A 12,723-nucleotide genomic window follows, 5' to 3' on the forward strand; every position below is an offset into this window, starting at 1 on the left:
TGATTTTGAAGAGTTTGTTTTCTATAAAATCTTGTATTGCTGTGCAGAGAGATTCCCATAAGAGGTGGTATTTGTGCAGATCAATAACGCAGAGCAGTGTCACTGGGAGCTGGTGGTACTCTACTAAAGTAACACATGATAACTTTGAAATTGAAAACAGTTTGAGACCATCAATATTGAAAGTATGAAAGTAAGGTCAGAGTTTTAAACATTATAAAGTTACATAGCTTGAGGCTTAGAAATCAGTATTCACTGTTGCATGTTTAACAAGAAAGGTATTCTCTGTGTAGTTTAGGCAATTATACAATTGCTGAAGAGTAGCAATTTTGTTTTTTTTTTTTTTTTCCTTTTTATTACAACACTTCAAGAACTTGTGGTTGTCTAGAACACTTTTGTTCTAAGTGCTTTTTGCGTCAGTTCAGATTAAATCTGAGATGTGATAGTCCATATAACAGTGAATATATTTCTGCAGTACTTGTATGTATTTGCCTAATAATATATCTATCTGAATTCATTATGGTTGGTGAATTTTGGAAAGAGATTAAAAAAAAGGTTAGATGATTGTAAAGTGTTCTGTAATACATGGAAAATATAGGTTATTAGCAAATTAAAATCACCATAATGTCATTAAAACTAAAACCAAAAATGGTGAAAATAAAGCAGTTTGGAAAACGTTTATAAAGCTCAAAGTATTTTCTTGTAATGAAAAGCCTGGTGGTATGTTGGAAAATTCTATTTGTTTTCATTAGCAATTCCTTTAGGTTTTGTAACGTAGTTGATTGATTGCCATGGCCACATTGTGGTTTTACATGAGTTCCTTGTAGTATAGTATTTCTAAAAAGCAATATGACATTAAAATGTTATTTTTGGCTTTTTTCAAAGCAACAAACAGAATTATAAATTATCTGGTTGACACAGAAAAATAGAAAATGTGACATTATGTAAAAATTTCTCTTAAAATTGAGTAAAAATTTTTTGAATGAAAGTGCTTATTAATATGCCAGTGTTAGGTATGAATTAAGTTGGCTATAAACTCTAAATTTTATCAAATATAAATCTTTTATTTTTAAAACTTTGGTAAAAAGGTAGATTAAAGAAATTGTTTTGGGCTACTTATGCTTGAACCTTCAGCAGAAGCGGTAATCTTGGGAAACCAGATAGGCATGCATAAGCAATTTGAAATACATGTCTTGTAAATATTAAAGAGGGTGACTGTTTCTTGTAACAATGTCTAAACTCTGGCTGCTTTGGTCTTATCTTGTGTAACTTGGGAATTTGCATTCTGGACATATAAGTTAAATTGGCAGATTTACACAATTACCGCTTATGTATGGTATTGTTAAACTCTAGATGATGCACTAACTCTGGAATAATTTTTGCTGCATGCTAGTTACATGTGATGAAGGTCTGTTTATTTTTCTTCCTTTATTGCTTCTGAGACTTAAGAAAAAATCTTATCTTGTAAATACTACCCTGTGTGGTATTGGCACTCCCAGATTGTCACATTTAAATCATAGCATGAAATATTAGTTAACCGTTTCTTTCATATTTTCAGGCCAAGGAGGGCTTGCCAGCTGCTGTTGAAGTGAAGAGGCTGTCACCAGGCAACTCTGCTGTCTTGGAATATAAATACAAAGAGGCAGGAGAGAAGCAAATTCAGTATTCATGGCCTGAGCACTTGAAACATATCTCTGTTAAGTTTATAGAGTGGTGAAAAGGTTACGAGAAAAAAATATACTGATGAAGCACAAATAAATTACAAAAATTATTAAAAACTAAAAAAGCCTACTTATAGTAGGTGTTCCTATTCAACTTGTACATTTAAATTCTTTTGTATAATTTTTACAGGCAGCCTGTAAAATGTTTCAAAACACTTCATATTTAATTTTGTAAGCCAGGCTTTGTGGACTTCTTGAACGTTAAAGTAGGATGTTACCTAATTGTATTTTTTACAAATTCTACTGCTGTATAATTTGTTGACTAAAATTACAGGGGCAAAAAAGAATTAAAAACATAATCCATTCAAAATTTACTCCTTGCAGGGCTCCTGGAGTTTGGCTTAGATTTCCGGTAATACTAAATTTCTGGGTTGGTTGAAGAACAGATGGTTATGAAGAGAAATATCCCCTTAAGTGCATAGTAAAGCAAACTCAAAAGATTCATCAACCGTGCTTTAATGTGGACTTGAGGTATCACCAAAGCAATTAACCATTGCATATAAAGGATCTGAAGACCTCAAATGAAGATGGGAGAAACATGTAACAAACAGGGCTTGAAATAAGTATTTGTTTTGTCTTCTGTTTTTGATCTCTGTTATTTTAGGTTTAGCTCTATCCTATGCATCCCATTTTTATAGTTCTCGTTTTAGTTATATCAAGAGCATTAGTTTAAAAATTAATCTAGACTGAAAGTTTTCTGCTCTTCTTTGTAAAGAAATAATTCTGAGTTTTCTTATCACTGAAGACAGGTTTCTAATATCTCCTTATTCTTACAGTTTTGAATGTTAGTAGGAGAGAAATTAATCTACTGTTATGCAACTGATTTTTTTTTTTTTTTTAAAACTGATTTCTTGGTGTGGATGAAACAAAAGGAGTTAAGGATTTATATAGAAGTAATTAGCCAACAGTATTTCATATATTGAACACTTGGTGCTTGCAACACAATTGTTTCACAACTTTCATTAAAAGAATTGGTAAAGTTTTGATTAAACCTGGCACCATTCCATATGAGAATCCAAGAGACTAAATAGTAGCAGTTGAAGGTGGGGTGTGTTACCTTACAAAAGGGCCTAACTAGTCTGGTGCATAACTCTTCCAATATCCTATTACTTATCCTTTATCAGATCTTGAGTCTGACACATGCATGTTCTTCAATCCATTGCTTGACCTGCTCCTATTACAGCTTAATGCTGTGGGAAGGAAGAGCGATCTTGTTGCTTGGGAGAGAGATGACTGACTTCATACTACAGAAGAGATTTGAAATAAAATATAAACTGAACTGACTCTTAAGTTTTTGTGGTTATGCTTGCATTAACGTTTAGATCAGAGCTAAGTTCAGTGCTATTTTAGGTTTGGTGTTTTGCTTTGGTGTGGTTTTTTTTTTTTTTTAATTCTCCATCATCTGTTTATTTCATGATACTTTAGCTCTTCAAATGGTATTGAAACAAAAGAACAGATTCTGTCAAAATTGTAATTGTGCCAGAGGAAACTGGAAATAGCATTCTTAACTCTACTACTTTTCTGTAGTAGAATGTCCATGGGTTGCTAAATGCCTTTTAAGTGGCAAGCTGGATAGTTCAACAACTTGACATGACACCAAATAGCTGATGAGGAGTCGCTAAGAGGAAACTAATGTAGACTCTTTCTGTAAAAGGCAATGAATGTTTTTCCTGTCATCTTACCCAATAAATGAGTGTTATTTCTATTTTGCACTTACTGTACTTTATTTTTTTAACAGGATTGTAAGATTAATTTAACAGTTGCTCCTTTAGATGGAAAGTTGGTTTGGATGCTAGAAGCAGTGGAAGTCTCCTATTTGAGGTTTACTCTGAATGGGTCATAAAGCTGGGGATGGGCTAGTGCATGCGCTGGAAAACGGCTGTGAGGAGCTCAGTTAGGAACCCAGCCCCCTCAGGTGTGCTGAAACTTCAGGGCAACTTTGACAACTTTTGTCAGTTCCTGTATGGTTAGCGCTATTACCTCTCCATATTTCTTTATTTCTGAGAATTGTATATAGCCTTAAGTAATCCATGAGGAAGTTGTAGCTTAATCTGCTTTATTTTTGAAGGATTTTTGAAATATATATATGTATAAAAGATATTACTGAACACTGCCTAGGAAAGTTTTGTTCCTCACTGCCCCTCTGGCTCTTGATGTGTTAATAATATAATAACAATTATGGAAATCATAGTGATTTGCTTAATCTGTTCTGGTTTTCTGTCTTCCTTCCTGTTTCCTATGATGTATATTTTATCTTGCCTTTGCTCTGTCTCCTGCTTTTGGATCATTTTACTGAACTCTGAACAGCATTTTGTGTGTGAGTTGCAAACCTTATATTCTGCTTTTAGATTAAACTGTTGTGAAAAGCATTTTCATGTTACCAGTGAGGTTTTTGGCACTTGCAGGGCAGACTTCCAAATGTTCTGTTAAGAAAGAGAGGCAAACTTGCAAGTCTGTTTTTTATGACATTAATGTCAATGGACTTGTTTGAACAGCAGCTGATGTATATAGTACTTGCTGATTCACTCCACTGGTGATTGTTCATCATTCACAAAAACTTCAGTAACCAGAACCCTAGGTCAGTGTCCACTTAGTTATGCCTAACTTGTCACAAAGTTGCAGACTGTATCCTAGAAATGGATTTGAAATTGTTTGAAATGTGATCTGCTAGGTGAATAGTTTCATTGCATACTATTCTCACGTAGGTTGAATTTTTGAATATTGAACCTGCTATGTATGCTTACTATGCATATTGATACTTTGGGGTAACTGCAGTTACATGCATTGTGGTGCTGGCAGGTTGTTCAGTTGTTTGTTTAAATATAGTTTAAATACAGTTAAATACAGTCTTACAGAATTTTCTTTTACATCTTCGTTGTTTTCTGACTTGTACACTTTTAGAATAAGGAGTACTTTAGGAAGAAAAGATTGAAGTCTTAAAGCTTCACATCCATAAAAATGTAATTTTTATTCCACATGTATTTTCTGCCAGAACTTGTTCTGAGTTTTCTTGTCTGTCGTATGTGCGTAGGTTTTTTTTTCTCTCCCACATTTTCTCCACGCCCCCCCCCCTTGCCTTTTTCCCTCCTCCCCCTTTTCCCCCACTCTGAGATGTTATCTGCATGCTAAGTCTGCAGCAGTTTAGGGGCAAGCAGAAGTGTTCGGCTGTACTGAATACAGGACATCAAGGAGTTTGCAGAGGTTTGGAAAGAAGTTTACATTACTTTTTAGTTGTGCTGCATAAGTACTATAATGTGTAGTGGGTGCTAAAATTAAAGTTGCTCTGAATGGAATTCCATTTCATTTTAGAGGGATTGCAGCTAGAAAGAAGAGAATTAGCTAAATCAGTTAGGGAGGAAAAATGAAGAAATTTTCAGTGTATTTTTAAATTTGAGATTAGTACGTCTGAATGATTTGTAGCCAGCATAGATTAAATTGGCTGACTTTTATCAGAAGAAGCAGATTAGTATGTTCTGGTTTTGTGTGGTTAACTCTGGGAAGTATTTTCTGATAATTTTTTGAAGAGCTTCCCTGGTTTTATAATTTCCATACACTTCAAATACAGACCACTTTGACTTGTGCTATTTTTAGAAGTAATTAAGCATGCCTCTTTTAAAAGCAAAACTCTTCACTCTATGATGTAAGAAAAGTTGAGAGTAAAAGAGCAGCATAGTTACACTAATATGTCATTGTAGCATGTTCCCATCCTGTCATCTGGAAAATTAAATCAGGTTACAGCATGGATTAACATCTAGACTTGTGAGGAGGGGAAGGTAGTGTCTTAAATGCCATGAAATTGAACAATGAGATTATACAGTTCACAGCTAATTTCAGCATTCTTCTGTATTTGGCTTTTTGTTGAACAAGATTCTGTAGGGAGAGGGAGTAATGGGTTTTAGAACTTGGAAACATTCACATATTTACTCAAATACTAACAATAATAGTGTGTATATGGTTGAGTAATCAATGCAGTGCTCTACATAATATGCATAGATGTGAGGTAGAATCTCTACTATTAGAGGGAAAAACTAAATGCGTTAGCAGTGAAAACTGTATTGTGGAAACCTAGTGTGGGATCAGTGGTTTGTGTTACCCATTTGTTGATGCTTTATAAATGCATGGCAAGGAATCAAAATGCTGCTGTACTGTGCAGGAAAGTTTTACTCTTCCATCCTGAGAAATAGCAATGTCTTTTCTTACCGCTTTTCAAAATAAAAAATATGTTCAGTTACAAAAATTTCACATATTGTTCATATGAGAAGTGATTCAGTAGTTTCCCTCAAAAGCACCTCTTCAAACAGTTGCAGAGGAAACTGCTTCAAAAAGAACCATGTGATCTATTTGGTATGTGTTTTTCCTAACTGGTCCTCCCTAGAGCAGGGGTCAGTCGAGAGTAGTAAGGGCTAGCGGGTCTCCAGGTCTTTGGCCAGCCTAGATTTCCTGGGCAGCAGCGGCTCGGTATGGAGCTGTATCCTCCGGGAAGAGGGCACGCGGTGATGCGCATCAGGTTGGTAAGTGAACCCACTCTGTCTTCAGGGACGTCGCTTGTGAATCTTAGGAAATTCATATGCCATGCCATTGGCTGAGAAGCTTTTTAAACCTGAGCGTAAACATTAGGAATAAAATTCAGTTGACTTTTTTCATAGTACCAACAGTTTTAAATTTAAATTTGTGACATATATGTATTTCATTGAACTTGTGCCCGCACAAGAATAGGAGATTGCAGTCAAGGTGATGTATTCTGGCTTTATTTTGGAATGGTATTGCATGTATGCTTTCTGCTTTACACTTGTAATGTACAATTTCTGGAGCTATATTTCAGCATGCTATTAAAATACGGTTATTTTCCAGAGAAGTTTGTCAGCCCTTGCTTTAGGCGGAAGCTCTGCATCTTTTGTGAGCTGAAACTACAAAATCAGATGTAATGAAAGATAAACAGGAGATACTAAGTTACTTTCAACATATAAGTTCAACCTGTAGCACAACTTGAGTGCGTGTTTTGGGGTTTGGGAAAAGTTTGGTTTGAGAAGGAGCTCCATAATTCGTGTGACTTCTTTTCTTTCTGTTGTTAATTTTCACTGTGTTTGTTCATTGTTTTGCAATGTTTCCTTTTGCTGACCTCAGCTGAGCTTTTAATGCTTTATAACTTTATATGTGACTGCTGCACTGGAAATCTTCAAGCTCCGTACTTCTTTGTGACTATGCAAGAGGCTGGTTAGGATTTCAGTCTGTCTCTTCCCTTGTTCTGATGTCAGCAAAGAGAGTCCACTCTCCTGAAGTTGAAAAAAAGTATTTTATATGTGTTTATTTTGCCTATGGAGTATTAAAGCAGAAAAATATTTGAGCATCCTTTCATCAGAAAGCCTGTTAAGTATCTGTTAACAGTGTTCAACGTGTTTTGAGTTGCAAAGGGTTTTCTTACTGTCTGGAGATAAAATGGAGCTACATCTAATACTGTTTGCATGCAGTGTGCGAAACAAATTACTGCTAGTAAAAGTGTTTGAGGTTTTCAGGTTACTTTAGTTCTACAGGCAGAGTTGAGAGTCAGTTATGTTCATGTCTTTACTAAGTGTTTCGTACGAGTGCTGAAGTGTGTTTTACTGATGCTAGAGGTGCTGATTAAAGCTCATTCCTGAATGCTTGGTTGAAATACCCTCCTGTATTCCTCTGTTTGTATGACCCTTTTCGCCTGTTCGGGATAATTTGGATATTGTGTCCATTGTGATTATTAGGTTCCCTGTGCTTATCCTTTCAATGGAGAGCCTGGCCATACTGAGTAATAGTAATGTTTGTTTTGTAGATGTTTATATTTCATGGAGTCCAGGTGTCTTGAAGGCAAATTATTTAAATGTATGTATTTACATAGATCCTTTTGGTTTAGTGAGGGTGCTTCAGCTTCCTGGAACTTCATGTAATGACCACATAAAATTTAAATATAATTTTATTGTGTATATATGTGTAGGTAAGTGTAGTTGAAAACACGTTTCAAATGAACATTAGATTAACAATGAAGAATGGATAAAGTGATGAAAGCTGTAACAAGATGTGATATAGTTTCTTTTTCCATTGTGTAGTGTTTTCCAAATAAAGATACTGAATGTTTAGTAAATATTCCCTGGACCATTTAAAAGCTGAAGTGATGGAGCTGATGCAATGTTAAATATCAAGTACTTACAAAAACATGAGGACGTGCAAGTGTGTGGGAGCCAGGCATAATTTAAAGATGGTTTTCTTAACTGTGGGATTCCAGGTTATGTGGATTAGCCATTCTGATGCTGTTATGAGATGTGTCATCAAAAGCAGACTGTATCCAAACTATATATCCCACTGTCTTAACAGGCACGTGGCACCCAGTGCAACTCCACAAGCTGCTTTGCTCCTCCAGCTAAGTAAATACTGCTGTTATTTCCATTGAAATTGGTGGATGAGAAATTAAGTTAATTCCATGCATATCTTGCATTGTGGATGAAATTAAATTTCTTCTGATGTATACCTTTGATTGACATAGGAAGTGTTTATTTATATTCAAGATAATTTAGCTTATGAATGTGTCATAGCACTGAGAGATCCATCTTCTGGGTGAAAGTATAATTGTAGACTGACTGCTTTCAGAACACATTCATCTTGAACCTTAGGAACTGACTCAGGTGGGGACTCCAATCACAGTTGCATCTTTTTCTAAATGTCAGTATGGCAGTGTTTAATCTGGTAAGTGAAATAGTGCTATCTACGTGAGGATATCAACTGGCCAAAGCTCAGATTCAGACGTTCTCAGTTGCTTCGTCTTGAAAACAACCGTAACTACTTGAGTCCCTTGAAGTCTGCGCAGCACAGCGAGCATCCAGCAGATTTCTTCCTGTTGTCTTACTGAGCCTTGCAGTGTGTATATTTTACTGTCCAATTTTAGAGAGGTAGAAGTAATTTATCCTTTAGGATACAGATCAATGGGCGGGTAAAAGTGGAATGGTACTATTTAAGAGATACAGAAAAGACTACGTAATAGCAAAGTAAAATTTTTATTACAGTCAATAAGCTACAATGTGGAACAGTTTTGAAGCTCCCTCTTTTGTGTTACTGAATTACTTAAAAGACCCATTTCAGTAAGATCTGTTACCTGTGGTTTTGGGGGGGTTCGGGCCATCTTCAGTTTTCTGTTGTTACCAGGCTCACTGAAGACACAAAATGAGAAATAGGTATTCTCAATAGTTACTCACGGTTAATGCGCAACTAGGCTGCATGACCGATAGGACGGGTTCTTCAAATGTGGGATCCTTGCCTCTTGCGGTATGCACACCACAGCAGCAAAAGACACTCCATCCTCGCTGCCTTCTTCGGAGTCCTGCATTTACACATAGCCTGACCCAGCGATGCTGGAGACGGCTGGATCGCCGCTCTGGGCGACGAGAGGAAGCCGTAGGGGTGGACGGCGAGGATCGAAGGGTTGCGGCTCTTGCAGCAACGATATATTGCAATTCTTTCCATGGCAAGGGCACGTGACAAAGTTTTATTTCAGAAGCAAGTCTTAAGCTAATTATAAAGGTGATCTGATTGTTGGTGCATTGTAAAGATCTTAATAACCTATGGTCTAGTTTTTCACTAGTGAGTTATTTACCCCTAAAGAACAACTATTCAGAAATGCATAATTTCTGAAATAACTGAGGACATTTCAGTAACTTTGAAAATTGAATATTCTCCATTAATGGCGATTGATATTAAAGAAATGGAGGTATAGATTCTGATGTAGCGGTGATGGTGGGGACGTTATTGTTTGTTACTTTGTATTAGTAATCACCATAACTGCATTTTAATTATGTACTGCATTCTCCATCGTAGACAATGGCTGCGAATGAGTCAGCATTGAAGGTTTTGCCAAATCCCGTTCAGTGTATAGTCTAGTCAACTGATGTACAAGATGTAGTGGTCCTTGCAAAGGACGAGGATGTTGGAAATCTTTCGGTTTGTTGTACGTTGATTTATTTTGACTTTCCTGTGTTAAGGACATGTATGGAACAAGGAACATTTTTTCTGTGTATTTTATGCTGTATTTTTTGTGGCCACTGCTCACTCTTATTTCTTGATGGCACATACATTTTTGAGAGGCAGGAAAAAAGATTCATGACTTCCTGTAAAAATGAACATATTTAAATAAAAACTCTGAATGAAAATTGATGTATGTAGACAATGCTAAAATTAAAACCAAAAGAGCCTAACAAAAAAATCCTTGGCTGTGATTTTTAAGTTATTATTGAAGTTGTATTTTGTTTAATTTTAATGAGAAAGGTTTGTAAGGCAGCTTCTGAGACAAAAAAGCACCAGCATGTACTTATTTGCCTATGATAACTTTCAGCTACCAGCGCTTGTGAGCGGATCTCAGTATCCTGCAAAGTGGTGCCCAACACACCCCTGTCTGCTGGACACTGATCTGGCCAGCAGCTTTCAGGGTTTACGGAAATACTGTGAAATAGGTTCCTATAGGCCTGCCTTCGTGCCGGTGAGGTCCTGAGACACAGAAAGGCTTTCAAGATGCTAAAAACCCAGGGAGAAGACATCCTTACACACACACACACACACACACACACACAATTACTTTGTATGACTAATCTGTTTTGTTGTATTTTTAAAGAATGGAGAATGTGGACTGTGATCTATGGAGGAATGTGTTTAGAGCAAAGACACTGTGGATTTATGTCCCAATTTAATTCCTCATTTCCTTAAAAAAATGGTAAATGCTAAAATGTTGTGTGTGTCAGTATGTGTATATGTATTTATATTAAGTTTGAGAGCAATGGGTCGATAGGACTGGGGAGGGGGAATGTCAGTGTCACATTCCAAGCACAGTTACAGATTTCTTAAGCAGTATTATGCACTTGGGTTTACAGATTTCTTTAATTTATATGTTTGTTTTTTTTCTGTGAAGTCCTGAAAGTTAAGCCTCAAATAATTAATTTTTAAAATATTTAAGAATATGCATCATAATAGATATTTCGTAGTTTCATTTTACCATGATACTGTGCTTGCTTTGGTGAAATATGAAACTGTATTGTCCTGTTAATTGTGCATAAAGGACTGTTCAGGCGAGTTCAGCTGATCGCTTTTATTTACATGTTTGGACACTTAGCTTATCACACTTACCTGCAATTAGATTTAAGAATTTTCAAACTAAGGCTATAAAAGGTGATCCCTTGCTTTCTATTTCTGCTTTGTCATGTTAACATAGAAGGTCTTGCTCATATCCATATGTAAATTTCGATGCATTGTGTATGTAACTGTACTTGTGTAATGATGAAATGTTAAAACTAAGCATTTGCTTGTCTGGAAAAAGTTAAGCTAGGAAGTTTATTACAGTAGTAATAAACAGAAGTACAGTCTTGCTCTATTTCTAATGTAGAAAGAATACACCTTAATAAAAAGTTTGTATCTGCTAGCAATTGAATCACCAATCAACTAATTTATTACTAAAGTAAATTTTGCCAATGAGAAATCTAGGGTGGGACCATTCTGAAATAACAGTGGATGGTGCATGTGTCATGAAAATGACTCTTCCACTCAAGCCTGAGCTACGCTGCGGTGCAGCGGTAATTCAGCAGCAGAGGCTGTGCATGCAGTGTCACTCCCTCCGTAACGATCACAATTTGTGGAAACGGTGCAGCCCGTGAGCCAAGCATCATGCAGCCGCAGGGTAGAAACTGCATAGGATACCAGTTGATTGTTCCGTGCATTACACTTTAATCTGAACTCTTGTGTGACTGTTGTATGGTTTGGTTTTGGTAATTAAAAAAATTATTTCTAGAAAGAAATCTGGCCTTTTCGCCATATTTCTTTGAATGGCTTTGAAGAGTTCTGTTTTAAACAGGTTGTCATATAAATAATTTCAATCATCATATTCTGTTGTTTTAGGAAGATTTTGAATTAAATTTAAGATAACTTCTCAGGGAATACTACCATATTATTTATTCTGACAGACAAAGGAATACAGACATTGCGTCAATCTTGAACACCTGCTAATCTGCAGCATTTAACATTTGTTTTCACGATGACAGAGGTTCCAGGGCTATGTTTATTAACTCTCTCAAATTCCAGATAAATACTTTTGTTTTCTTGGGAGCATACATTAACATTGATACAAAGTAATTTTGAATGATTTGTAATCTGATATCACTGAAGACTATCTATGGGGGTTAATCGAGGCAGTGTCTGTAGCTGGCAGAACTACTTACCTGATTAAAACCAAAATCTAAGTGCATTTGGTAACCATTCTGTGGTGACGAGCCTAGTTGGCAAATTGCAGCCAGAAAGATACTGCACAAGGTAACAGCCTAAAGTTCAGTGTAGCATCAGGACATCTCTTATGTAATCATTTATATATAAATATACATGTTTCCGTATACGTGTGTGTGCATATATGTATGTGTGTGTACACACAGACATATTTGGTTTCATGTGTTTTGTGTATGTTTTATATAGAGTTTTTGTCTTTCTGGAGGAGGGTAAAGGGAGAGCCTTGAAAAGTCCTTCCCTGCTCTTATCAACATAGCAGCCTCAGCTGCCCTCCTTGGATCCCCTGCCAGGGTTGCTATCATCTTCTGATCAAATATTAATGTGTGATTCTCTGCTTGCTCACTAATCCAAAGCCAATTAATATTATCTGTCAATTATTTACAGATCCTGAGGTGCGGAGGCAATTCCCAGAGGGCTACAGTGACCAGGTTTGGAATGCGTAATTAATTTTTTACATGACAAAATTTATTTCAGGGTTGTTCAACATATTATTGCTGCTCTTTTTACTGAAAGAGATAAATGCATTCTTAGAAAGAAAAAGAAGCTGTAATTAGGAGCAGGAGGATAAAAACAGTTTTACATTTAAAGCAGAAAACGGAAGAATTTTGGATCTCATAAGATTGTTTTACAATCTCGTTTTTACAAGCAAACATGAGAGCTGGAAGGAAAATTGATTAATAAATTTCACTTTTTGCCTTTAGGTGCCACAGCCTGCAGTTCATTTGGC

General features: G+C 36.1%; 1 protein-coding gene across 5 annotated transcripts in view; it reads left to right on the forward strand.

Annotated features, from left to right (window-relative positions):
* Window positions 1–12,723, forward strand: part of DENND1A (DENN domain containing 1A) — a 215,703-nt gene that overhangs the window by 24,889 nt on the left and 178,091 nt on the right. For all 5 annotated transcript variants that reach the window (XM_042786413.1, XM_032982592.2, XM_042786414.1 and 2 more), the window contains exon 3: window positions 12,381–12,424. In XM_042786413.1, the coding sequence (XP_042642347.1) occupies window positions 12,381–12,424 (44 nt within the window). The remainder of the gene's footprint in view (window positions 1–12,380; window positions 12,425–12,723) is intronic.

Source organism: Tyto alba, unplaced genomic scaffold (genome assembly GCF_018691265.1).
Source record: "Tyto alba isolate M040663 unplaced genomic scaffold, T.alba_DEE_v4.0 Super-Scaffold_11, whole genome shotgun sequence".
In the NCBI taxonomy this organism is placed as follows: domain Eukaryota; kingdom Metazoa; phylum Chordata; class Aves; order Strigiformes; family Tytonidae; genus Tyto; species Tyto alba.